The sequence below is a fragment of the Procambarus clarkii genome, chromosome 32 (assembly GCF_040958095.1).
Source record: "Procambarus clarkii isolate CNS0578487 chromosome 32, FALCON_Pclarkii_2.0, whole genome shotgun sequence".
Lineage (NCBI taxonomy): Eukaryota > Metazoa > Arthropoda > Malacostraca > Decapoda > Cambaridae > Procambarus > Procambarus clarkii.
The window spans coordinates 31862989-31890075 of NC_091181.1; the positions used below are offsets into that span (position 1 = coordinate 31862989).

The 27087-nt window shown below is 36.4% G+C and overlaps 1 protein-coding gene across 32 annotated transcripts in view; it reads right to left on the reverse strand.

The window, feature by feature from the left end:
• Nucleotides 1-1366: 1366 nt before the first annotated feature.
• Nucleotides 1367-27087, reverse strand: part of l(1)G0196 (inositol hexakisphosphate and diphosphoinositol-pentakisphosphate kinase) — a 224990-nt gene continuing 199269 nt past the window's right edge. For 13 of the 32 annotated variants that reach the window (XM_069335161.1, XM_069335149.1, XM_069335143.1 and 10 more), the window contains 10 exons: nucleotides 26194-26241; nucleotides 23948-24223; nucleotides 21030-21081; nucleotides 19477-19543; nucleotides 16111-16170; nucleotides 12579-12703; nucleotides 11352-11384; nucleotides 9885-10103; nucleotides 7930-8136; nucleotides 1367-3653 (listed from right to left, as the gene is read on the reverse strand). In XM_069335161.1, coding sequence (XP_069191262.1) covers nucleotides 2983-3653; nucleotides 7930-8136; nucleotides 9885-10103; nucleotides 11352-11384; nucleotides 12579-12703; nucleotides 16111-16170; nucleotides 19477-19543; nucleotides 21030-21081; nucleotides 23948-24223; nucleotides 26194-26241 — 1758 coding nt within the window. In that variant the 3' untranslated portion in view covers nucleotides 1367-2982. The remainder of the gene's footprint in view (nucleotides 3654-7929; nucleotides 8137-9884; nucleotides 10104-11351; nucleotides 11385-12578; nucleotides 12704-16110; nucleotides 16171-19476; nucleotides 19544-21029; nucleotides 21082-23947; nucleotides 24224-26193; nucleotides 26242-27087) is intronic. The other 19 variants (XM_069335163.1, XM_069335160.1, XM_069335148.1 and 16 more) reach the window with 13 other exon arrangements.

Consider the following 27087-nt stretch of genomic DNA (forward strand, 5'->3'; position numbering starts at 1 on the left):
CAAGTTCTTTAGTATCTTTTCAAAACAGTGTGTGAGCTCGTTTATCCGCACTATGTGGGAAGGACCCTCCCCCAGATAAGCCAGACATTTGGATAAGCAGAATTCTTACCAGAAAACTCCAAAAGTGAATGTATTCGCAATTTTTTGTACCACAACCAACATAATTTGAATTTACACACACACTATAATTTAAAATATACCAGTACAATAATTTAAAAACAGAACATTCAGCTTTCCTTGTTGTAGTTTGTCTTCTTGACTGATGTTGCATACAGTAGTGTACAGTATACATTACTGTATCTTCAATGAATCACAGCCTGGTTAATCAGGTAACCTCTAAAGTTTATCAAGTTCTCTCTTGAACACTGTGAGGGGTTGGCCAGTTATGCCCCTTATGTGTAGTGGAAGCATGTTGAACAGTCTACCCTGAAACCACCCACCCCAACACCTCCCATATCCCACATCTCAAGCCACTGCAGTAAGGGATTAATATGATATGGCTTGATCCCTTTCTCCAGTATCCAGCAACATCTCCGGTTTTCTAGATTTCTGTCTACATATGGTGAAGTTTGCAGAAAGCTTTGCCAGAAAAATCTGGCCGCAATTTTTGTCAGGAAACTCAAATATTTGGATCTGCAGGCTCTGGACAAGCGAGCTCATACAGTATTTGTAGGTTGAGTGGGGGCCCTACTTTCTCCTATTCCACATTCCATAATGTGGCATTTATTCACATTGAATTCCATCTGTCATGTCAAGCTCCATCTACTTATCTTTTCCAGGTCTTCTTTTTCATTTTGTCAGGGAATAGGCAGCCTGTGTATTTATATATCACATGAATACACATGTGTATGTATATATCACATATATACATATGTATATATATATATATCACATGTATACATGGGTCTGTATATATATCACATGTATACATAGGTATGTATGTATACACATGTGTATGTATATACACAGCTTGTGTGTACACATACACAGGCTGGGGGGAGGGAAGAGGACCACGATAAAAGCCTAACGTGTATGAATATGCTTCCTGTCCCCCCGACACAATGAATTATATTAAAATTATATGTAAGCCTGATATCAATGTCTCCCCCCTTCCCCCCATCTCCAAGTCAAACTACTGATCTTCCTCAGGATGCATCTCCAAAACAGTTGACTAATTCCTGTTTACCTATTTACCGCTAGGTGAACAGAGGTATTAGGTGAAAAGAAATATACCCAGTCATTTCTGTTCCACCCAGCAGTCTAACCAGGGATTCCTGATTATGATTAAGATCACAATTTCAGTAGAGATAATATCAGATCTTTTTTTAATACTCTTTTGGAAGGGGATTAAAAATCATTTTCAATACATTTTTGGATTTGCATTTTTTCTTGACAGTTTTATTAAAAATTGCATTAAACAGTGATGAAAATAGTTTTTTCTGTTGCCCTAGTTATAAGTAATTGGTTTATATAGATTGCTGCTACATAGCATTAAAGAAAAATAATAAATAGGTCATATTTAATATGAACTGTTTTCAGGTGTGGGGAAGGGGGGGAGGGGTTGGCCTTGAAGAAAACCAGAATTTTTAATGTCTTATTTCACCTGAAGAACTTACCAAGTTTTAATATGTTGCAGGCAAAGCAATGGAGGGGGATGGGGGAATGGGGGGGGGGGGGAACCCTTATTGGGCTATGCTGGCCCTGGGTCTCATACCCTATATGAGACCCTATATATATGAATTTATATTGACCCTATATATATAAATTTATACACACTAGAGTCACAATACTTTAAAATTTTGGCTAAGTCTTCCAACAGATTTCATGTAAGGATTTTAGTATTTGTATATACAGTAAAGATAAATACCCCTCTATTGAGCTTCCTGTTGTCTTATTTATGCTAAACTTACTATCAGTTTCCTTGGGTTTTGCTTCTATCTGGTTTTCTTTCATTTGTACTATTTATTTCACTCCAGTCTGGGTCTCTGAGACATTGAGAATTATAATGTTGTACCATCCAGGTATCTCGACTGCTGCAATTGTACAAGTCTATATAGTGTGTGTGTGTGTGTGTGTAGTTACATCCAAGTGTAGTTACAGGATGAGAGCTATGCTCGTGGTGTCCCGTCATCCCAGTACTCTGTCATATAACGCTTTGAAATTACCGACGGTTTTGGCCTCCACCACCAAAACTGTCACACTTAACACACACACACATACACTGGAACACTTAACGTGTTCCAACCATCTACTGCTCTGCGAAAGTGAATTTTCTAACATTTCTTCAGCAGCTTTATTTAGTTAGTTTAAATATATAACCTCTTGTTCTTGAAAGTCCGGGTCGCAGGAATTCTTCCCTATCAATTTTATTGATTGCCGTTACTACTTTGTAGTGTGTGTGTATGCATGATCAAATACATTTTTGGTTGCCAAAAGTTACAAATTTTAAAAGATAAGACACGAGAATATAATTAACAACATGTAACAATCATATATATCATAAATCACCTTATTGGCCTAAATTCAAGTAATGTACAAATAAAGTGCCTTTAACATCAATTTTTTTTTTACCTTGTAAATGTAAAAATGTTTCTATATTTAAAAAATATATAGTGGATACTTTTACTTTAATACTACTACTTGAAATACTTGTCAACTTCACATGTTAAGAAATCTATGTTAAGTGGTCTGTTACACATATGCATAATCAGATTATAAATAAATAAGTCCTATTCAATAAAAGGAGACAAAACATAAATAGTTAGCAAACACAAGTACATGCATCCAAAGTGCTGAAGACTCACACTTGGCACACATAATAACAATATTTCACAATAAAAGACAACCAGCAAGACAGAGAATCATAAGAAATTCCTTTGATAATTTAACATTGTTACAAAACATTTATGGAATGAAATCTTTACAAAGCTAATTGAAGCTGTTCCTCAGAATAAAAATAAAACACTAGCAAATGACCGAGGATCAGTCCGAGGTGGCACTTCTGGTATTAGATATTTGAAGAAAAGTGTTGTCTGGTTCTGAGATCTCGCTATACGAGGTGTCCTGGTCTTGAACGTCACTGTGAGTATCGGGTGTTGCTGTATCACCTCGCTCTATGATTGATGCCACCTCAGTCTGGGAATGTGAGCCCAAGCTTTCTGAGCCTTCAGAAGGTGATGCTGGGTCACTAGCCTCTCCAGAGAGACCGGAGATACCCATCTCTGTCTCCCAAGTGCTCAGCTCTGCAACACTACTGTGCTCATTAGTGAAGCCTATTAGCTCCTCACTGTGCCCAGGAGTGGTGCTGTTGATTAGTTCTGATATGTGTCTAGAAGCAGCAGCAGCCACATCAGTGAGAGAAACACCTCCAACGTCTTTAGCAGGTACAGCAGTGGTAGCAACATAGTTGGCAGTAGCAGAAGTGGGTTTAGTGGTGTATGAATGATTTTGAATGTAGTCACTAAAAAAAGTATTATTTAGGCTATTGGCAGCTGAAGTAGTTAAAGGAGTAATGGGACTGAGGAACTGTGGTGATGGAGGTGGAATGTACGTGTCGTAGCGGTGCAGGTGTGAGAAGAACTCCATTGTATTGATGTTGGGGGAGGAGGGGCCAGAAGACGAGACGAAGGATGGAGGCCCAGACCAGCCAATACCTGGGGGGAGAAGGAGCGGGACAAATGCTCACACAAATTTCTTTACTACTACCTCTATTGGGCAACAAAGCAGTGATAACTGTACTATCATTTACCCACAGCAAAAGGGCACTAAACCTGCTACTGCTAATCATCAAGTTAATATTACTACATCATGCACTGACGTCTCATACAAGATGTACGAGACATGTATAAAATGTCTCGTACATATATGTATGAGGTATAAAAGTAATTACTGGTATAGCCCTAAAATGTGAAATATAAAGTATTTTTTTTTTACTTAAAATACAGTACCTGTACAGTACTGTTTTAAATGTTATGCTCAGTAGCTATATAAAATATATATATAAAAATATAATTAACAAAATATAATTATTGCATACATATTGTGTGTATAAGTGCAAGTTTATGTATGTATGTATGTATTCATGTTATTGTGCATGTCAAACATGTAAGAGTAGATTCCACATTTTCTTTTGTTTTTAATTTACCACTCAAACCTGAGTCAATCCCTTCATAATAATGGACAAAACATTGCCATAGCTTTGACAGGTTCCTCAACTTGTAACTCGAGGAAGTGAAAGTGGAATTTGCTTAATATATGATGAGCAAAAATAATGTCCAGTGTAATGAAATGCCCTTTCTGGCTGGCACCTAAGTAGTTCAATGAAGCTTACTGCACAAACACCCCACGGGACTACAATCAAGTCACCAGGCTTATATCTCGACCCATCATAGGCCAGGATCAATATCCTGCCCTGTCGACAAGGTGGGGTAGCAAATGTGGTTCTAAAATCAACCCACTATCAAGGTGAACCACTTGAAAATCCGAGTCATAAAACAAACAACATCTAACATCTAGGAGAAAACATTAGAGAAACCAAAATGCCAAACCAACTCCTAAAACTGGCAAACAGTTTGTTCCTCAACTTTCCCTACTATAATTTACCCATCACTGGGGAAAAGAAGAAAGCATGAGGTGGAAATGGAAATAGGTTTATACTGAGGTGCTGCCCAGAAAGGAAAATTTCATTACACTCAAAGTTTATTTTTGGCTGATATTATGGCATCTTAGAGAAGTAAAAACTCTTTTATACAAGAGAAAACCCTCGAAATTAGATAAGAACTACAACACACTTAAAAGCTTCAACACACATTCCAGTGCAATGGACTGATGATGCGGTTGAGGAGGTAGCTATCAGCCAACATACTGTTGGACTTCCAGAAGCCAAGAGTCAAACGATAAATGGCGATGGTATTCGACATCAGGGGATGATCCACAAAAGGTCAAGTAAAAATCCATAATCATAGTTACTGACACTGATGAAACCAGACGAAAGACAATGAAGTCAAAGATGGGGTTCATTAGGTATAACTTTTAAAATACTGTACAGTATAGGTACTGTATAGATGTAGGTGTATAAATGTGTACGCACACACACACACACACACACACACACCATGTATTTATTCACACACAAAAAAAAAAATAACAGTTAAGAAAAACAAAGCCTAAATCTTATAATTAGACATAGCACACATTTTGCCTGAAATATATACACAAAGTATTGGTAATCACTTATTTGCTATTGATAAAAGTTCAGTGGCTTCTAGTATTGCCGCCCTACATGTTCAGACACTGGAGGGTGATGTTGCCAGATGTGGCACTCATTTTTTTTACTAAGGCCCTAGAAGGAAAGTGAGGGACTCTGGATTTGATTTTTTTGTTCAAAATAGGGGACTGTTACTAGAGGTAAGCTGTGAGCCCCATGTATATGCAAAACTTAAATCTTGGGCATTTCCCTAATACCTCATATGATGGGACGAGCAGTTTGAGTATATTTAGGCACCCCATCATGTGATGTGACTCACAGCCGAAGGGTTAATAAATGGCATTCCACACACATCGACCAAATCCAAAATAGACACAAGATATTTTTAACAAATAAATTTTATATATATATATATATATATATATATATATATATATATATATATATATATATATGTATATATATATATATATGTATATATATAAAAATGTATATATATATATATAAAATATGTATATGTATATATATATATGTATATATATAAAATATATATATATATATATATATATATATATATATATATATATATATATATATATATATATATATATATAAATAAATAAATAAACCCATGTAAGTAGGAGCCATATTGGAAGTAAAGAGCAGGTAAAAGATCTGGTAAACCATATTACATGCATGACATTTCAATTCAAATAAAAGAAGCTCTTATTTCTTTTTCTTTTGCTGTATAAAAAAGTTGTATTTGTCAAGGAAATGTATGGAGACACTATACAAACATTGATGCCATATACATAAACTACAGCTCCAGGTTTTGCCTCACTTGGGATCAAATACAGGCTCTCGGAAACTAGGATATCTTACACCAAGCAAACTTGAAATGAAGTTAAAAACTGTCATGTACAATTAGTTGCCATAATTATGGTGGTCATTCAGAGCATCTATCTGGGAACCTGGTACTTTATCAAGCAGATGTAATTTTAGGAACTTAGTGATTCAGCAAAAGCAGTAAACATACACCTAGGTAGCACAAGTATTCATGCATTATTAATGCTACTTTGTTAAAAAGGAAAAAAAAAAAGGAAATTCTGCACTAAAATTTGCAAACATTGTACTGTACACACAAAATTTTACAAACTTTTAGAGAAAGCAGTTTCACAAGCTTACTCACTTGTTTGTACGAGTATGAAGACTACATCGTTATGACTACATCTATATAATGTACTTACAAGTTTGCCTATGTACTGACTCTCTAAGACTTGCGTTAAATTTAGCAAAGAAATTAGTTACTACCTCACTGACCAGATTTATAGTTGCATTAATTAATACAATTGATACTTTCTTCTAATGTATGTTAATACACACAACTGTAACTCTTTTACTTCTCGGTAGTGCTGTAACTTTGCTTATAACCTTTCAAAAAAGACGGGAATAAAGTCTATAGTGAACATCTGCATAGTTACATCACAAGAAACACACAATAATTCCCATTGATCAACATACAAAAAAGTTTTAAATACTTTCAGACTACAGGTATCCATAATTAAATAATACTAACACTAAGATATGCTAATCTGCTGTACTATTAGTGCCATTCTTGCAATAATATAAAAGTTAAGTTGCTTGCACAAAAACCTAAACCCGTACTGTATGTACTGTCCTGTGTATGCAAGACTGATGTCCTCACACACATATAAATGCATATCTAAATGCTGTAAAATTAGGAACCAGCATATAATAATTGAGAATGCTGACATTTAAAAAGTCTATAAGACAAATTTTTCAATGACAAAATGAATCAGTATCCTTTCTTCTTGTAAAATTAACAATTTACTCCTATTTAGTTGAAGTCAAATGAATGGTCATAGTTGAAGCCACGACCATTCAACTATCACCACAATATGCAAACAATGAGTCACTATAATGTGGGTGAAGATATTATGACCAAATCACACATCAGAAAGTGAAAGAAACGACAACGTTTAAGGCCGGCCTGGACCACACGGCTTGACAATGGTCCAGGACGGACTGAAACGCTGTTGTTTCTTTCACTTTGTGATGTGTGGGTTGGTCATCATATCACCACATTAGCCTGTGCAGCAAATGACGTACGTTCTTTAGGCCACAGTGGATACCTATTTAAACTGCATGTTAATTGCCCAATAAACATGATGTTAATCAGACTACTGTATCTGTCATATTAATAGCCAGAACTGCATTACTTGGCCTAGTATGCAAACTCCAATTTGCCTAACAAGCAGAGGGATTTTTGTTATTTTCAAATAATTCTTTCCAAATTGGTTCTTTTCTTACAATTATACTATACTGTATTATATTAGGAACATGATTTATTGACTTAGTTATGTTAGGATTTGGTTAGGATAAGTTAGATAGGTTATGTTTGATAAAATTTCTATGTTTTGACTCAAAGTATAACAATTCAAATCATATACTGTACTGGATAATGTAATGTAATGGAAAGTATAATCATTCCTGAAGAAAAAATTTTGAAAAATAATTTTTTTCAGGAAATCTGGCTAGTTAGGCAACTTAGCCTAATATGGTACAAAATACCTAAACAAAATAACTCACTCCTAATATACGATCACAAATGCATCCTCTCATTACAGGAGCATAATCACTGCCTAAAGTCAATATGCATATCATCTACATTATTTCCAGAGAGTTGTCTCTTGACCACTTACTAGATGATGGAGACTGAAGACCTAGTGGTGGTGGCTGTGAGCGCGGGTGTCTTGGGGTTGAAGGCATCTTAGGAGGGGAAGATAGTGGAGTACGAAACTGCGTTAAAGCCATTCTCTCGAGAAAAGCATCCAACTGACGCAAGGAAAGGGCATTATGTAATGTTTCTAGAGGTCGGATGGAAGGCACGCCACCAAGGACTTCAAGATCTGAAAATGGAAGTTTATATATTTTAGTACTGTAGACGGCATATGTAAGTCATGTGGTAGAAATGCCAGTGCTTGTGAGCTACTAATTAGAGTAATAAAAAACAGTATATATTATTAACTAAATTAGAAAATAAAGGCAAAAAATCACATTTAATTATTACTAATTTTCTTGATAATAAAAATTACACCACAAGAAAAAAAACTATTACATTTCACACGACCACATAAACTATTCATTTAGTAGTAACAGTATTTTTATGCTTGAAAATAATGAGAAAATGTAGCAAATGACCAGCTGACATAAAAATAAGGCTTTGAGTATAGATGAAATGCTTGTTTTCCGAGCTGGTTGCATGGATGCACCCTTTTCTTCCCAAGGACAGGACTAAATAAAACTAGTCAGAACCAAATTTTAGTCTGGCACAGCAGTGATCATTTCAAGCATCCTCTTTCTAGTCATACCAGGGCAATGGAGACTGGACAAGTTCGTTCAGCCCAGAATGACCTCCAGAAAGTTCTTCAGCTAAACTCAAAACACCTCCAAACATCATTCTTCAGTGTTAATGAGATTGCCGAGTATTGCAGTGCTGATAATTGGCTTTGCTTTGTCACTGCCTTCTACTGCCACATATTAGTACCTACATGTCAAGAGTATTGCATGAAACTGCCTAGGCTTGAATTACAGACACAAAGGGAATGGCAGGACAAAAGGAAGGAAATGGGAGCAACTTCATGGGCTGCTAAGAAAATAAACTTGTGCAAAATTATTCATATTTAGGATTTAGTGACCTGGATTCTAATAATAATAGCAGTGTTGTGGCTAGAGTTAGCAATGTGTGTAGTATATTGGGAGTCACTTTGCTGTGTCAGGTTTTGTTAACAACTAGCATGTGGTGCTATACTGTGCTTGGACTGAGATATTACCACACCCACCAGAATTGCATAGTTATCTTGTTATCTTGAGATGATTTCAGGGCTTTTTAGTGTCCCCGCGGCCCGGTCTTCGACCAGGCCTCCACCCCCAGGAAGCAGCCCGTGACAGCTGACTAACACCCAGGTACCTATTTTACTGCTAGGTAACAGGGGGCATAGGGTGAAAGAAACTCTGCCCATTGTTTCTCGCCTGGGATCGAACCCAGGACCACAGGATCACAAGTCCAGCGTGCTGTCCGCTCGGCCGACCGGCTCCCATTATATAGTTCATATATGGATCCATAGTGGTTCATTATGGCATATAGAAATGTAGTTATATATATAATATGTAAACAGTGTAATAACAGCAAAAACAATATGTCTTATTATTCAAGGAAAATAATATTGTGCACATATTAGCGACACAAATATGTGAGTGCATACTTAGAAACTATATACCAAGACATACCCCACCAGATGCCATTTCTGGTAAGGTGGCAAATTATCAATAGCTTATATTGTATAGGTATTGTATTTAAACATGCAGTAGTCTGTTTTAGTGTGCCTATCTTTCTGGGTGCCTTCCCTGTGAGGGGAAGTTGGGGCCAGATTCTGACTCTTGGTGTCAGTAGGCCAAACAGAACCTCTGCAACTAACGTGACTTTTAGTATGGAGCAATCTCAGCAAGATAGCTGCACGGAGCCACCAGGTGCTCCTTCAAAAAATATTAATTCTAAATTTACCTGATGATATAAGTAAATAATTTACATCTCTCATAAGAATGCAAGAAAAGAGTCAAGGAATAAATATGACGAGATTTGTAACATATACTGTACCGTAGTTCAGAATCCATTGAATCTTACTGGCAGAGAATGGTAGAGTTGAAAAATTGTCCCGAAGATCAGGAGCAGATGTTGAACCAGAGATAACTGCAGTGGAGAAAACTGGAACAGCAGCAGCAGTTGCAGCAGCAGCCTTCTGCTGCAACCCAGCCAAGAAGGTCAGGTAAGAGCTGAGATGACTTGGAATACTGTGTCGGTGGCGGCGGATACTTTCTGGGGAATAAATTCAACCCTTGACTCGGTGCACATTTACAGGAAGAAAGTAAAGTATGCCAGTATATTGTATTTTTTCTTCTTGTTTTGTGAAACTGAGTGAAATTTCTTATGAACAAATGACATTTTAATATGTCTTATGATATGACATTATAAAGTATGTCAACATATATGGTAAAATTTGAATTACAGTTTGTGATATTGCATAATACAGGTTTTGTTTTCATTGTGGGGGAGTTATCTTTGCAATTTTAGGAATGTGGTATTGTTTGTAAACATGCAGTAGTCTGTTTTAGTGTGCCTATCTTTCTGGGTGTCCTTCCCTGGTTGGTAGCAATTGTGATTAACTTTAAATGTAAAATGCTAATAGGAGGCCATTGCTCCCTGCACCTCTCTGAAGAGGCCAGGTTCTGGCTCGTGGTCCCTGGTAGGCCAACAGAACTCCACGATTGATGGCACTGATCAATGTAAATCAGTGAACCGACGGGGCTCACCCCAGAAAAAGCACGATATTGTTATTGAAATGTTCAATGATGATAAATGCTGTAGCATATAATTATCAAACAGTTCAAGGGTAATGGCTGGTTTTACTGAGATAAATGACAAATCAATATTTTGAGTTTATCTTTTAATATCAATACACATTTTGCTCAAAATTAAGTTTTTCCACCAGGTGGAAAAACTAAATCACCACCAAGCAATTCTAAAATTATGAACTCCATAAAAGCCTTTTCACTGATGTTTCTCATGTTTATTGTCTCTCACAGCATATTTCATGTCGCTGCTCTCAACAACATTCATTATCTCCATTTTACCCCACTTAATTATACATTCATTAACCATGATCCATTCTCCACAGGCCCAAACCAATCAAGTATTACCTATATTTACCAGGTTCTGGCTCTTGGTTCCCAGTAGGCCAATAGAACTGAAGGGACCAATTTGTCCCTTCAGTTCTACTTTCTCCTAGTAGTATAGCACACTGTCAAGAGATAGCAGCTCCAGTGAGCCACAAGGGACTCTCCCCAGAAAACTAAATCATCGTAACAAGCAACCCCTTTTAAATATGAAATAAAAAATAATGGTATATATAAAAAATGTCCTATCAGTATATGCCTGCTAAAAAAAAAAAAGTTGAGATGAATAAACAAAGACAAAAGCCAGTTTCAATAAAGCACAAAATGCTTAATGCATCATTGCTTCAAACAAAACAAAAATGTAAAATCCTTCATACTGTACTACTCTTACCTTCATCACTGACAGAATCTAAGCTGGAGCTCGCTGCAGTTTGGAGTCAAGTCAGTCAAGACATGGAATGTAAGGAAGGAGCCAAGATTTGGGTTAGTACCGTGTCACATAACAATCACTCATCGGCAATTGTAATGGCAAAAAACACAGAACAAATTAGAGATACATGTAAAAACACAAAATGTACCAAATTAAACACGATTTTAATTAGGTACATTATCTACTATCACGATTATTATAATTCCAGTTGCTTAAAAATATTACGGGATATAAAATGCTGTATGATTTCTGCATTAAAATTGTGTTAAGATTTTTAGCCTTATTTGTGTTATATTTAACAATGAAAACCTTAATGTAATAAAATTCTTTCATGGCAATAATACTTCAAAAATAATTCATATTACTTGTTCCATAAATATTTAAAAAAGAATAATTGAAATTTTAACTAAAAATATAAATAATAAATCTTTCATTATTGAACAGTAACTTAAGCATCAAGAATCACTCGGTAAGCATTAAAATAATACTTGCATTACTGTAATTAATAACATAGTATTATACTGAACAACAAAACACCACTAACTTCACCTAATATACAGGTAATGTTAACACTACATCAAGTGCGGTAATAAACATGAATTTCACACCAAATGAATCTAAGCTTTTTGTTGGCATCCAATATGGTGTGAAATCTTAAAGCTTAAAAGTTTGAAGTAAATTACTAATCTAAATGATGATGAGGCAACAAAACCATTTTTGTGAGCAGTGTTCATCAAAAGCTAAAAATATTTCTCATGTCTATTCTCTACATAAAACATAATAAAAATAAGGGTTTCAGTCAATATGAAAATCACTTTTGAGAAGAATTATTCAGATGCTACTTAAGGTTAGATATGGCTATGTCTTTGGATAGACTGACATACTAGAACCAACTACACTTGGAACATTTAAAACGATCTCTGCTGGGTCATTATAGGTGTTGTAAGGTAGAAATAATAGAAAATGTAAACCAACATTGAATAACTAACAGAAGTTCAATCCATGAGTTCTCAATTCAGTTTCACCTTACCTACTGCACAATCTCTCAAATTGTTTGAAATAGCATAAGCAGCCTCTTCAGCTATATCACAAACTTTAAAATACTCTGAAAATGGTAGAGAAAATAACCAGCCCATATATGAAATAGAAATTAATAAATAAATAAAAAACAAAAAACTATAAACTTACCTTTCTCAGCCTTGGGTGTATGGTCCAAGTTGAGATTATTTTCAGTCTCCAAAGAACGGGGACGTGTTAGGGAATCAGTGTTGGACAAGGAACGCTGATATGACGATGCTCCATCAGATAATGACCTGCGCATTGAAGTCAAAAGTGGTTTTAATGGTATTTTCTTAATGGCTAATACTGGATCAGTAAAATGCAAATATTATTAATAGAAAGTTCAATAAACCCCAAATCAAACTTTTTTTCATACTGTATACAGGCAAATGTATATGTTTTAATTTGTGCATGCATATATATATATATATATATTTACAAGAATTTACCAAGCCACTAACACACTAGTGGCCTAGATGAGGACAGAAAGCTGGCAGTGTGTCAAAGTTCCCCCCGACCCATTTGTCCTGAGGATTTTTTCAAGGTAGATTTTAAAAGTTAGCAGAGTTTTGGTATTTATGATTTTAGCAAGTTCCATGGGTTTATAATCCTATGGGTGAAAAAATCTCCTGTTTTCTGTCCTACATTGTGGCTTGTTGAGCTTGAAACCATTGTTCCTTATTTGTCTTACATCTGACCTTTTGAAGAAATTGTCTGGATCAATATCTTCCAAATTGTTCAGCATTTTAAGTCTCGATGAGGTGCGCCATATCATGTCTGGTTTACAGTGTTATTAGTCCTGTGGCATTCAACTGTTTCCGATGGAAAATTGACTTACTTCGGAATGATTTTTATTATCGAGTGTTGAACTTTCTCCAAAGAAGCTATGTCTTTCTGAAGATGAGATCTCCATGCTAGGATACAATTATCCAATTAAGGGCACACCAGAGATTTATAAAGTTGAATAACTACTTTCTTTTCCTTAAAGTCAAAGGTTTGCTTGATAATTCTTATTGTTTGATTAGCTTTTATTTACTGCAGCTCCCACTTGTTATGCAATTTTTAGTGAATGACGGATTCTGACTCCAAGGTCCTTTTCTTCATCAATCTGCTGCAAGGAAATGTTGTTAATTTTGTAGTTGTGACGTGGATTGTTATGCCCCCCCCCCATGCATGGTTTTACTTTTTTCAATATTAAAAAAGCATTTGCCAGTCTTTTGTCTATTTTGCTGCAGCTGGGTTAAGTCTGCCGAACACAGGGAAAGCCATGCCAACTATGAGTCCCAAATGATGTAATGACTGGTATATAATCTTCAATTAACCAAGATTTTCATTTAATGGGAGATAGGGAAGTACAGTATGTAATGACTGGTATATAATTCTGGCTTTTGTTGTTATTAATGTAAATGTTTCTCCTAATTAAAATACCAGTATGTTTTGTGTTTAATTTAATATTTCATTTGCAAGTGTTTGAGAGTATGTTGAGCCGAGTATTAGTAAATGTGTATGATTGTGTGTGTGTAAAGTTTTCCACGCATTTTCGTGAGAGTTGCGTCCCTGCACTCCACGTATGCAGGGACGCTATTATTCAACCATTATTCAACCTGTTCTCCTACAAAAAACATCGCATTTCGATCATATGCATTATACGAGGCCAAAAACTGTCGTACAAAAAAATGGAAGCAAAAAATGGAAGGGGTTTCCCCAGAAAATCCTACAAAATTCTAATATTACTTGTCCGAAATTTCCAACACCCAAAGTACTAACCCCTAGCACAGCAAGATAAATGTGTTGTGCTAGGGAATTAAATGTACTAACAATAGTAATTTCTAGTGTGGAAGCACCAAAAGTTCCTAATATCAATGGTGGGCTATTGCAAACGTCGTCTCACGCGGTGACAATTTCTTTATCTAATTCTTATTAAAACCAGTCTGCAATTTGCTTTTATTTGCATTTGTTATTTACATTGAAAATTAATTAAATTTAACAAGAATTAAAGTGTACTTCCATCCCAAGGTGAATTTCCACATCCATGACATGTTGATTCATGGGCAAAATAATAATCATGTCACGTATTCAACATTTTTTAAATATGATTTTAATCATGAAAACCTTTCGATCCAGTGTTATGAACAATGGAAAATTGTTTCCTGGAGTTCGATGTAAAATATTAGGGTGTAAAATGACGCCAATGGCGTCTCGTTAGTGAACAAGATAAATTAAATAGCGTGACTAATTTACCGGATGTTCACCATGAGGGAGAGAGGGAGGGAGGACGCATCACTTGCACACAGAGTCTCACTACAACACAAGCTCGATCTGATCCCTGTTGAAGTAAGTTGACTAGCATCGTCCAATATTTGGGTCATCCGACGTCCCACAGCTCCCAAACTTTGCTACTAGCTTCACACGACAAGGGAAATTGTGTCCGGTTGGTTATTAACATTCTATTGGGATTTATGGCCATATTTACCTGTGATAGAATAAGCCGGCCATTATGCCACAGGAGATCTTAAACGTTCAGAGTAAGTTTAGGTCTAAATAGGAAGTTAGTCTATTCACTTGAGATGAACTGGGGAAATATTAGCACTGTGGGAGTTACGTTGTATTTTATCCTTAGAGTGGAGAGAAACAACCGGGAGCCAACCGCCTCAACTTATGGTTTACACGTGGGCTCGACACCCCAACTAGAAAGCGCGGATTTGGACTGACTCGAGAAGTTTCACTGACGTTTCATACGCAAACCTACTCAGCAGCTAAGCCCTCCTAACTTATTCATTAATAATTGTAGTTAGTCTACTAACTTGATAGAAATTTATTAATTACCATGATTTACTAACCCCCATGATTACATAATATTATATGGTGGATTTAGCAATATTAAATCAACCTCCCAAAGATGAGTAAGTGGTATAACCTAGCAAGTATATAAATCAATCATACAGTCCACTCTTTACAGGCCATTCAGTTATAAGTAATCTTAATATAAATAAACACCTGCTGGGAAATTCCCACATCACTGATGAAAGCAAGAACTCTGGGACAGTCAGGTAAATGTAACTGGAGAAAAAATGCTTACTGAAAGTGCTTTTAAAGACAATGTAGGCCAACTGGTAATCTAAAGATATTATTTACCTTCACAGAAGAATACTGAATTCAGTAAATAAATTCAAACAATGTAATTATGCCAGTAAACACAAATATATTTATTCATTCATAATCCTTATCCTGTTTCGCATGTTAATGGAAGTTAGTTCAATCTCATTAATAGTTAAATTCCAATTGCATAAAATTGAATATTAATAAATTTAAAGAAAAACAGTTGGTCTTGCTCATATTTTATAGCTCAAACTTTTCCGGAAAAATAAATATAAAGGACGAAAAAAAATTCTGCCATGCTTGAGAGGATCAAGTTATGTCCTCAAAGGAGAAAGATGCAGTTAAAGGCTCTCAACCAGCATTAAACTTATTTGTAAACAAGTTCAATAAGTGCAATACTGTAAACTTTAGTACATGTTGCCTAACACAAATTGTATGACTGTATACTCAAAAAAGATCATAAAATACTTGTTTTCAATAAGATTAATGAAAGGTTGATATGTGCTTAGGTGATGGGTACATTCCATGACTTTAAGAATCACAGACAGAGGCATTCATGTACCGTGTGATCGGATATGAGCGCCGCAGTTCTCCAGGAACCAGCCCACAATCAGAGAGTGACCTGGGGGACAACAGTGTCTTACACTCAGTCTCCATAACTAGCAGGTACATAATCTTAATCATTCCATCAGTAACACAGACAAGAGGCCATTAATAACAATCATTTGTAATACATATTATAACATTTTAATTTTGTTTTAATTTGATGGCTAAATAAATTGCCTGATAAAGTTTGACTTGTAGTGACTAAGAGCTAAAAACCTTATATTATACTGTACATCAAGATATATTGCCTAATATCAATCAATAAAAGTTACCATAAGGACACTGCAAATCTAAACAAATATTACCATGTGAGTAATGTGCTTAATTTAGAAAAAAAGGCACAGAGCTTATATGTAATGCACATTTCTGAGCATATCACCTGGTTGCCTCATAAGGTAAGTATTAACAACCTCACAGACCAGATTAATGTTCAGTGCAATAAAAAATATAGCATTGAGTTTAAAAAACACTTTCGCTCGGTAATGACGCAGCATTGAGTCATATTTTTAGTAGACGCATTTCCGGTAACAAAGCAGCATTGCGTCGGCAGCGGCGGCAAATTGGCGGTGGCTTCGGGAGGGGCGCGCCGCGGTTTTGGATATTACAGTATATGCATATACTCTTGTAGGGAATTTCATTGCGAATACATTGATACCAAAATGAAAGCCCTAGGGACCAGAATTGAGGTAACAAAGCTGAACATTACCATGCGCTCCCGTGAAACGCTGAGGCCCACCCGGGGTAGTGCGGGTCTCATGCGCGCGGTGCAACAAAGTGTTAAAAGCATATTTATAGGTAGCCCAATCGCAGCTCTTCTTTGTTACCTAGTGGTTATCTTGTATTGATTCCAGGGGTCAATGTCCCCGTGGCCCATGGTTTCTAGTCAATGACTCTGACCAGGGCTCCTGGTTGGTTGTCTGGTGAACCAGGCTGCTGGATGCAGCTGCTCACAACTTGGTTGATCAGGTATCATTTACAGCTGTTTATAGAATTCTCTATTGAATACCATGAGAGCTCTGCAAATTATACCACTTATGTGTAGCGGAAGCATGTTAAACAGTGCTGGGCCCATAAATATTAATGGAGTTCTCTCTCAGAGTACCTATTGCACCTCTGCTTTTCAAAGCGATTTTCTGCACATCCTGCCATGTCTGCTGTGATGTTATTTCAGTGATCAGATTTGGAACCAGAACTTATCCTGTACATTATGGCAGTGTCACTCAATTGCCATGTTGGCTATGCCAAGCTGTTATGACACTATGCTTCCCATTATTATGAACCATTTTACACTGACTTGCCCACTTATATACAATTACATATAGATTGCCATTATATATTTCAGGCAAAATGTGTGCTATGTCCAATTACAAGATTTAGGCTTATATATATATATGTATTAGTATGAATAAATATTTGGTGTGCATATATTTATACACACATATATGTATAATGTATATTTTCAAAGTTATACATAATGAACACCATCTTTGACACATAGAAACAACTTGTTACAGTGAGAAACATTTAAAATAAATCAACAAAATTATTCTCATGCAGCAACTCGCCTCATTTAAAAAAAAAAAAAAAATGCAACTTTTCCAGGCCATTACAGCTAAACTACAAGAGGTAGAGACTTTTTTACTTGGATTTTTGTGCTTCCTGGGTGCTAATTAACAATACTTGAAGAAATACTGTTTTTGGAACAATTTATTTTTGGCACACCACAGGAATATCATTTTAAAAGGGACGCAGTGCGAGCGTTAAAAAACTCTAATAAAGAACGAGATCTATGGGTGGTTTTGGATAGTAAACTGTCACCAGAGGAACACAAAGAATATTGTGAGAAGAGCGTATGCGTCGCTTTCAAACTTCAGGCTTGCTTTTACTTATATGGATGGTGAAATATTAAAGAAACTGTTCATGACCTTCATGAGACCAAAACTGGAATATGCAGCAGTTGTATGGTGCACATATCTCAAGGAACACATCAATAAACTGCAAAGGTGCAAATATATGCTACAAAATGGCCTCAGGAACTGAAAAACAAGAGTTGCAAGAAAAAGCTGAAGGTGTTAAATATGCCAAAACTAGAAAAAGGTGATATGATCACCACTTACAAAATACTAACAGGAATTGACCAAATTGACAAAGAGGAATTCCTGAAACCAGCAACTTCACGAACATGAGGACACAGATTGGAGCTAAGGAAACAAAGGTGCTGAAAAAATATTAGAAAGTTTTCTTTTGCTAACAGAGTGATAGACGGTTGGAACAAGCTAAGTGAGAAGGTGGTGGAGCCGAAACTGGCAGTAATTTCAAAGCGTTATACAATAAAGAGTACTGGGAAGACAGGACACCACGAGCACAGCTCTCATCCTGTAACTACAGTTAGGTAATTACATAAAATGAACTCATTTTATTTTTATTCATATTTTTATTGACATTTCCTGTTTTCAAGTGCAATGGTGCATTGGATTGTCAATACTGTTATTTGAATCAGCACATAACACTTAGATCGTATGTACACACAGATTTATTTGTATCACTAATATGCACACAATAATATATTTTTCGAAGGTGAATGAAAGACCTAATTTATGTCCAAACCAAATTTTTGGATGCAACCTACATCCTTTCTCCAGGTATTGTATACAATGTTCTGAACAAGATACTTGGAGCTTGTGTTTTTAGATCTGGGGGAATGCCTCACTTGGCATCCATCATTAGGCATCACTGTGATTATCCTGCCAAGGCATGTCAAAGTTTCAGAAGAATGCTCAAATATCCTGACTTCTGGGAAGTGTGGGAAGGGTTCTGCAGAATCACTATCCCTACTCTGAACATCAATAGTTCACTATAGTTTCATAGTCAGGGACAGAAATCCTGTTAGGCTCATTGAGATCCCTCAAGGTCAATTACTGACCTGTCCCTGGATGCAAGCCACAATAGATGCCTAACTCCCAGCTATTAGGTTAAAAGAAATTTTACTCAAATGCTCAAGTCCAACCCCCCAGAAATCAAACCCAGGACTGTGAGGTCAACCAAGTGAGTCTGTTCAGAAATGTACTTCTTATATACATTTAAAGCCGATTTGGTTTAAATTTAAAAAAATACGTTTTTCTAGATAATTTTGTAAAAGACTTAAAACAAAAAATCTCTTAGTAAAATTAAACTATCAATTCAGTTCTTCATTACAAATTTATAATAAAAAAAAATTACTATCAAAAAGTGATGCTAAAAAATGCAATGGAAAGACATTGAAAGTTTCTGTTTCATGTAGCACTAAATAAATAAAGTAGTAATCAAAATGTTAATGACTGACCTGGAAGCAATGGGTATTGGCTCTGACTTGATACCAATTACAATGTCTGAATCAGTTACTTCAACACCTGCAAAGATCAAAATATAAGTCATTGAAAAACATAACTAGCATTTTTTTTTATTTATATACCTGTATAAGAGTTCGTACATTCTTGTAAAGCCACTAGCATACACTGCATTTCGGGCAGGTCCTTAATCCTAATTTTGCCCCAGAATACGTCCTGTCAAATCATTTAACAACCAGGTACCCATTCACTGCTGGGTGAACAGAGGCTACAGTTAAGGATTGGCACCAAGCCAATCCTTCCCAGCCAGGATACGAACCCAAGCCAAAGCACTTGCGTAGCGCCGAGCGATTGTTTTATGACTCCATGAGATACAATGTTTAGGTCCTACACATAACCCATATATGTTGGGAAATACTACCTTACACCCCCACATAGTACTGTACATCTCTGTATGATAAACATTCCTCAAGACAGACAGACAGACAGACACACACACACACATATACAGACGTATTCCCAAGGGGCTATTCAGTTTGGAGACGTGACAGGAAAATTAGGAAGGGTGGAGTTGTGGCTGTGTTGGTAAAGAACACCTGAAGGTAAGAGAGTTAATAATCGACAACCCAGGAGAAGTTGACATAATGGCATTGCAGGTTTGGAATCAGGATGATAAACTGATAACAGTAAATGCCTACAGCCCATCAAGCAAGCAACACATGGACAAAGGAGGAAGTAGATGACAAACGAGAGGGTCTCATAATGTTTATGTCGTCGTTTCACAACGGAAGATAGAGAAACAACGACATTTCGGTCCGTCCTTGACCAGTATCAAGTCGTATGTGAGGAAGAGAGGAAGGAACGAGCTAATAAAGAAAAGAGTGAGGTGAGGGAGCAGGTAAGAGAAGAAGGTAATTTCTAGAAGAAGATAAAGAATGGTACAAATGGGATGAGTATAAGAATGGGATGAAAGAAGACTGAGATGAGGTAAGAATAAGAGGAAGGTAAGTAAAAGGGATAGGCTTAAGTCAGGTCATGTTTATTAAGAAGGTTAGAGCGTTTAAGTATGTACTGTGACAGGGTAGAATCAACAGCAACAAAGCTAGGACTAAGGTTCACGTTGGATATGTTGTGTATCAGAGCTGATTCAACAAGATTGCGTCTGAATAATAAGAGACAGGAAAGATTATTTTAGAAGACCATTTTATAGGATGATTAGAGGTTCTGGCAGGGCCAGATTCTGGCTCTGGTTCCCAGTAGGCCAAACAAAACTGTGATTGATGTGACCTTTTTAGTATGGAGCAATATCAGCAAGATAGCTTCAGAGCCACCAGGAAGGGACTTTCCCCAGAAACTACGTCTGATTACATTAAGTTGCAAATTTGTTATACACAATATTATCAAACAATTTTAGTTAATTAATATCAAAGTGATTACTCAGACAATTATTTAACAAAATTTTAAGTAGTCGCCTTTAACCAGTCAGATGATTTACATAAATTGCTTTTTAAGTGGTTCAATATTTTTCTTCAGACACTGAAATTCCTACCTCCTGGCTGCATTACACCATCAGGAAATTCAGCATATTTCTCTGGCGTCACCTGTGAACACAAAGTAACTCATATATAGAAAAATATGTATTATAGAGGGAGCATAATAGAATACTGCACCTTTTTAAATTTCAAGATGATGAATTATTATTATTAATACTACAATTAAAATTCTTTTAGCATATGACATACAACATATATTAAACATACTAATTATGCAATAATTACTGTACAACACCGCAGGAATCATAACAAAGCAGAAAACCGGCCAAAGCCACATAAGGGAACTGCAGCCTGGACCTCAGTTCACAGTACCCAGTTCAAAGCATGAGGTTAAGAGAGACAGCACCTAGCAATTGCTTCCTGCACCTATGTATCATGAAACAACCTCATGTTCTTTCACAATATAACCTTGTAGAAATGGATTCATATTCGGGATTTTGTGACAGGAATGTTGTAATAACAGCAGCTCTGTAGCTAGTCATAGCGAATTGTGTATAATATTTGAGGCATTGTCTTGCATCGTGTGACTGCTGGTGTCGTCTATTCATTTCATGAGGCTCTATGCTATGTTCATATTTCATCACCATACCCACCATAACTGCTTATTAGTTCCCTATCAATTTTGTCGATTCCCATTACTATTTTATACGTAGAGATCATTTCGCCTCTTTTTCTTCTATTTTCTAGTTTTGACATATTTAATGCCTCTAACCTCTCCTCATAGTTCTCGTCTTTCAGCTCTGGGAGCCATTTAGTTGCATGTTTTTGGATCTTTTCCAGTGTGTTAATGTGCTTCTTAGGATATGGGCACCACACCACTGCTGCATATTCAAACTTTGGTCTCACAAAGTCGTGAACAATTTCTTTAGTATTTCACCATTCATGTATTTAAAAAAAAATTATGAAATTGGAAAGTGTAGCATAGGTTCCTTGAACAATGTTCTTTATGTGGTCCTCAGGTGCTTTTCTATCAAGATCCATCCCTAGATCTCTTTATCTGAATTTTTTTTTAAAGCTTTTTAACATAATTTGAAGGTTGTGTGTGGTATATTTTCTCCTATTCCACATTCCTTAACATGGCATTTATTGACATTAATTTCCATTTGCCAAGTGATGCTCCATACACTTATTTTATCCAGGTCTTCTTGATGGGCATGACAATCATCTAATTTTCTTATCTTCCATAGTATCTTAGCATCATCAGCAAACATGTTCATATAATTTCATATTCCTCTGGTAGGTCGTTTATGTAGACAATGAACATTACTGGTGCAAAAATTGAACCCTGTGGAACTCCACTCGTGACATTTCTCCAGTCTGATACATTACCTCTGATTCCTGCTCTCATTTTTCTGTCTGTTAGAAAAGTTTTCATACATGTTAGAAGTCTCCCTGTCACTCCAGTATATTCCAGTTTCCAGAACAATCTCTTATGTGGGACTCTGTTGAAAGCCTTTTTAAGGGCGAGATAAAAGTAGGTAATCCATTCATCTCTTTCCTGTAAAATCTCTGTGGCTCTATCATAGAAACTATGTAAACTCATTACACAGATGTAATGAAAGATCAAAAAACTTCCAGATCGAAAATCATACTGCCTGTCTTCTGTTATATAATTTTTCTTCAGGTGTTCTCACCATTTGGTTTTTAATTATTTTTCAAATATTTTGACTACTGCACTTGTCAATGATACAGGTCTATAATTAAGGGGGATCTTCCTTGCTGCCACATTTTGTAGATTGAAACTGTTAGCTTTTTTCCATATATCTGCCAGGACCCCTGTACACAGAGATGCCTGAAACAATAATTTAAATCCTGTACAGTATAGCATTGGTTTACTCTCTAAAGTTAACAGTTTTCTGCAGTTTATGCACTTTGCTTTATTCCAGTTGTTTGTCCAGTTTGTTTTGTTTTATACTCTGGCTATTGCACTGGCTTTTTTGGTATTGTTTTGTGCCCCTGGATAACATGGGTCTGCTCATGTTCTATTAGGTTCTGGCTACCTTGGTTACCTGGCTTTGCTTCCCAGGTCTTCTCAGGAGTTTGGGGGTTCCTCGGCAGTAAATTTTCCTTAAAACAGCATTATTAGTTCTTTCTACAGTTTCTGTAGCCTTGCATGCTAGGAGTTGGTTCAATACATATGATGGACCTCAGCTTCAAAATTGGTTGTAGTGTGTTATGAAGCACTCTTTTCCAAGTTACTCCCTTGGATTCTTCCATCTCCACCATTTTGCATGTGTTCTCTGAGCTAAACTGGGTGCCCTGAGCCAAAATTAGGGGTTGTCAGCTCCTCCTACCATGTTGTGCTGATGGGGCTGTCATACAGGAAATTACTGAATGCACCTTGGAGGGGGAAGAAAGAGGGGAAAGGCTGATGATAAAGGGGTGTTGAGTATACTGCTCGCTCATTTGTACTATTGCTATCTGGATGTTTTGTGGTTGCTTGAGTTATACTCACTACTGTCTTCCTTACCTAATTACATGATAATTCCATGTGCAAATGTCTTTGCCATGGTGAGGAATAAGGTTGAGACAGGCAGGTGATATGAGTTCTGAGTGGACCATACAAGCTTTGGCTAAAGAAACATCCAAGACATCATCTTTGAAAATTGTGGCTCATTACAATTAATGCTCATTATTTTATACAAAGATCTTGAAGTGAAATATTGGAAACCACAGATTTGTAAAAGCAAATCAAGTTACCTGTAAAATATTAAGTAACTTCAATAACAATAATCCCTTTGACAGAAAACAATTTGAAATTTCATATCGACATGCATGAATAAGCCATGCAAGCTTGACAAATGCTGAACTGATTGGTGCTTACCTGAAAGAGAAAGGAAACATGAAAATTCTTATGACTTCACAACTGTCACCAAAATAGGCAACATTTTATTAATAAAGACAGAAACTTTACCTTCGCAGGTGGGGATAATAAAACTTTGTTTTCATTATCTATGTCACTTGTCTCCAACAAGCAAGTTGAGGAAGAGGATGCATTTGATAGACTGCTCACACAACTCTCCCCACTGGTTCCTACCCTGCCCTTCTTGTCATCAGCCTTTCCCTCTCTCTCTCCCTCCAAGGTGCATTCACCAATTTCCTCCATGATGTACTGAAGGTCCTCCTGCTCATCAATGCGAGAAGTGCCTTGAGCCCATTTAATTTCAGCCTCGGCTTTGGGGGATAAGGGCTGAAGGGGTATAATGTAACAACTGTTAATGCTCCATTCTATTAATTAAATATTATAGTTTTACATTTAATATATACGTACACAAATATAACTGATAGAAAGTACTTCAGCCTTTGGATAATCTGCTGCACTTTTTGAATTGTCATTAGCAGGTAATATTCAGAAATATCTCCATCTTTAACCCAGATCTTTCAACATTAATAGTACATAAACACATTGCATAACACAATACATTAGATAAGCTAGGTGTGAAAACAAAGACAGAATAAATAATACACTGGGAAAGTGTATATAAATAGACAACACATCCAATACCCGAGTAATTATTTTGCAAGGAGTTTTCTATCAACTTCTATGGCGCAACTTTCTCCCCAAAAAAATGTGAAACAGCAGAAGAGCCTCAGTACCTCCCCTGAGATTAATACACCGACACTCAAAGGGTCACAAGTGGTAAACCAGGCTCCACTGAATATTTTTATTCACTGAGAGCAAAGAATAATGTCGTGCCCTCCTTACAGGGTGGGAAAGCATGTGAGGATCACAGACGAGTTCACGTATGAGGTAAACTGTCTTAAAAATCAAGTCATTACACTCATCCACTTCCCGACTTTGAAATTACCAAACAAAACTCCCTACAGCTAACATACGCTGTTTACCTGATTAGTGGATGGGGTTGAGGGCTGGGAAGCTCCAGTGTTTATTCTATTAATTTGGGAGGGATAAACAGACAATAACATAGTGAAAAAGTGCATACAAGTGAATGAATATCTGGTAAACTGATAAAAACCATAATAAGTTAAAGAAACAAAGCAGAATAATATATATGAAAGCAAGTGTTGTAATGCATTGTTAAGTGACAAGTAGGACCACTGACCCCACTCTCACCAACCCGGTAAGAGGACTGCATCACCACCTCACCACTTGCCCCTACAGCAGCATTGACTAGGAGCTACCACAACATCAATCATTGCTATGAGACGGTGAGTCTTTGTGCAATTAATGGAAGCCATACTTACTAGTGTACCTGCTGTGTTGCTACAGTTTCATGGGGACAGCAGGAAGGGATGAATAGGATAGATATGGAGCGGCCAAAGGATATAAACCTAACCATGCGTAAGAGATTTGTGTTATTAGGGGAATGCATTAATGATATTGGCAGAGAAAGGGTATTTAACCAGTGCACTGTGCAGTGCCTTAAGGCAGTGGATCGGGGTGCACTGAGCATCATATGGCACTTTTAGGTGTAGGGAAAGATTCAAAACTCCCACAGATACACGGGGCATACATTCTGTGCCTCAGGACTCCAGTAAACAGAAACCATCTTGAAAAAAAATCGTCAGCATCCGTACTGGCTGTGAGACCCCTCAGTACTGTACTGAGAGTGTGACCAGGGCTGGTACATGCAGCAGGAGCTCACAGCACTGCTGTGCAGTTAGGGGCAACAGCACCACTTAATAATAATGAATATTACTGAATAGGTAACTGAAATTATTTTGTGTTGATAGTGTCATAGATGATTCTGACTGTGATACTATGTACAATTTTCAGATATCAGTGAATACATTATTAGTTATGATATTCACAGCATGAGGAAGAGACACAGCACCCAGCCATCGTTTCCTGCATCTTTGCATCATGAAATGACCTTGTGTTCCTTCACAATATAACCATCTGGAAATGGATTTATATTTAGGATTTTGTGACAGGAATGCGGTAATAACAGCAGTTTTGTAGCTGGTCATAATGAGATGTATTGAAGATAGAGTATTTTCAAACCATTCATAATATATACCAGTATTTATATAAATTCAAAAGTTTAATAGATTCGTAAGTGATAAACAACAATTCCTTAAACTCAGGAATGCATTTAAGATTTTAGTTACACTATTGCCATTGTAAGCATTTACACCCAACATAAATTTACCCAACTAGCTCCTACTACTTTTGAAAGCCATATTGTTAACGCTTACCATACTAGGTGCAATACTTGGTCGTGGTATACACACATGGAATTTCTCCTGAGGCATGAAAATAAATATAACAATTACCTTTTTGACTTCCTTATAGAGAACTGAAATTATTATAATTATTTGAAGGTAATTACCTAAGTGTGGTTACAGGATGAGAGCTACCCTCGTGGTCTTCAGTCTTCCCAGTACTTTTTGTCATATAACGCTTTGAAACTATCGACGGTTTTGGCCTCCACCACCTTTTCACTTAACTTGTTCCAACTGTCTACCACTCTGTTTGCACAAGATAATTTTCTAATATTTTTTTGGCACCTTTATTTCCTTAGCTTGAATCTGTGTCCTCTTGTTCTTGAAGTTGCTGGTTTCATGAATTCCTCTTTGCCAATTTGGTCAATTCCTGTTATTATTTTGTAAGTGACAATCATATCACATCTTTTTCTTATATCTTCTAGCTTTCGTATATTTAATGCCTCCAGCCTCTCCACGTAACTCTTGTTTTTCAGTTCCGAAAGCCATTTTATAGCATGCTTTTGCATCTTTTCCAGTTTATTGATGTGCTTCTTGAGATATGGGCACTATACAACTGTATAATTTAAGGCACTAATTCTGTATTTTTATGTTTATATGTACTCAGCATCGTTGGAAGTTTCAAAAACATCATATGACAAATACTATTGGAGAAAACAGGACACCACAAGCTTAGCTATCATCCAGTAGCTACACTTAGGTAATAGTACAGTAATTATACATCTACAAACAAGTTAGATGTGCAATAATTCATGCACATCTTACTTTAAAACAGAATAGAAGAATTACTATTTAAAACAAGATAAAGATTATAAATGAGTTAGAGATAGGGGAGGATTAAGATAGAATTCTGTAATTTGTAAAACT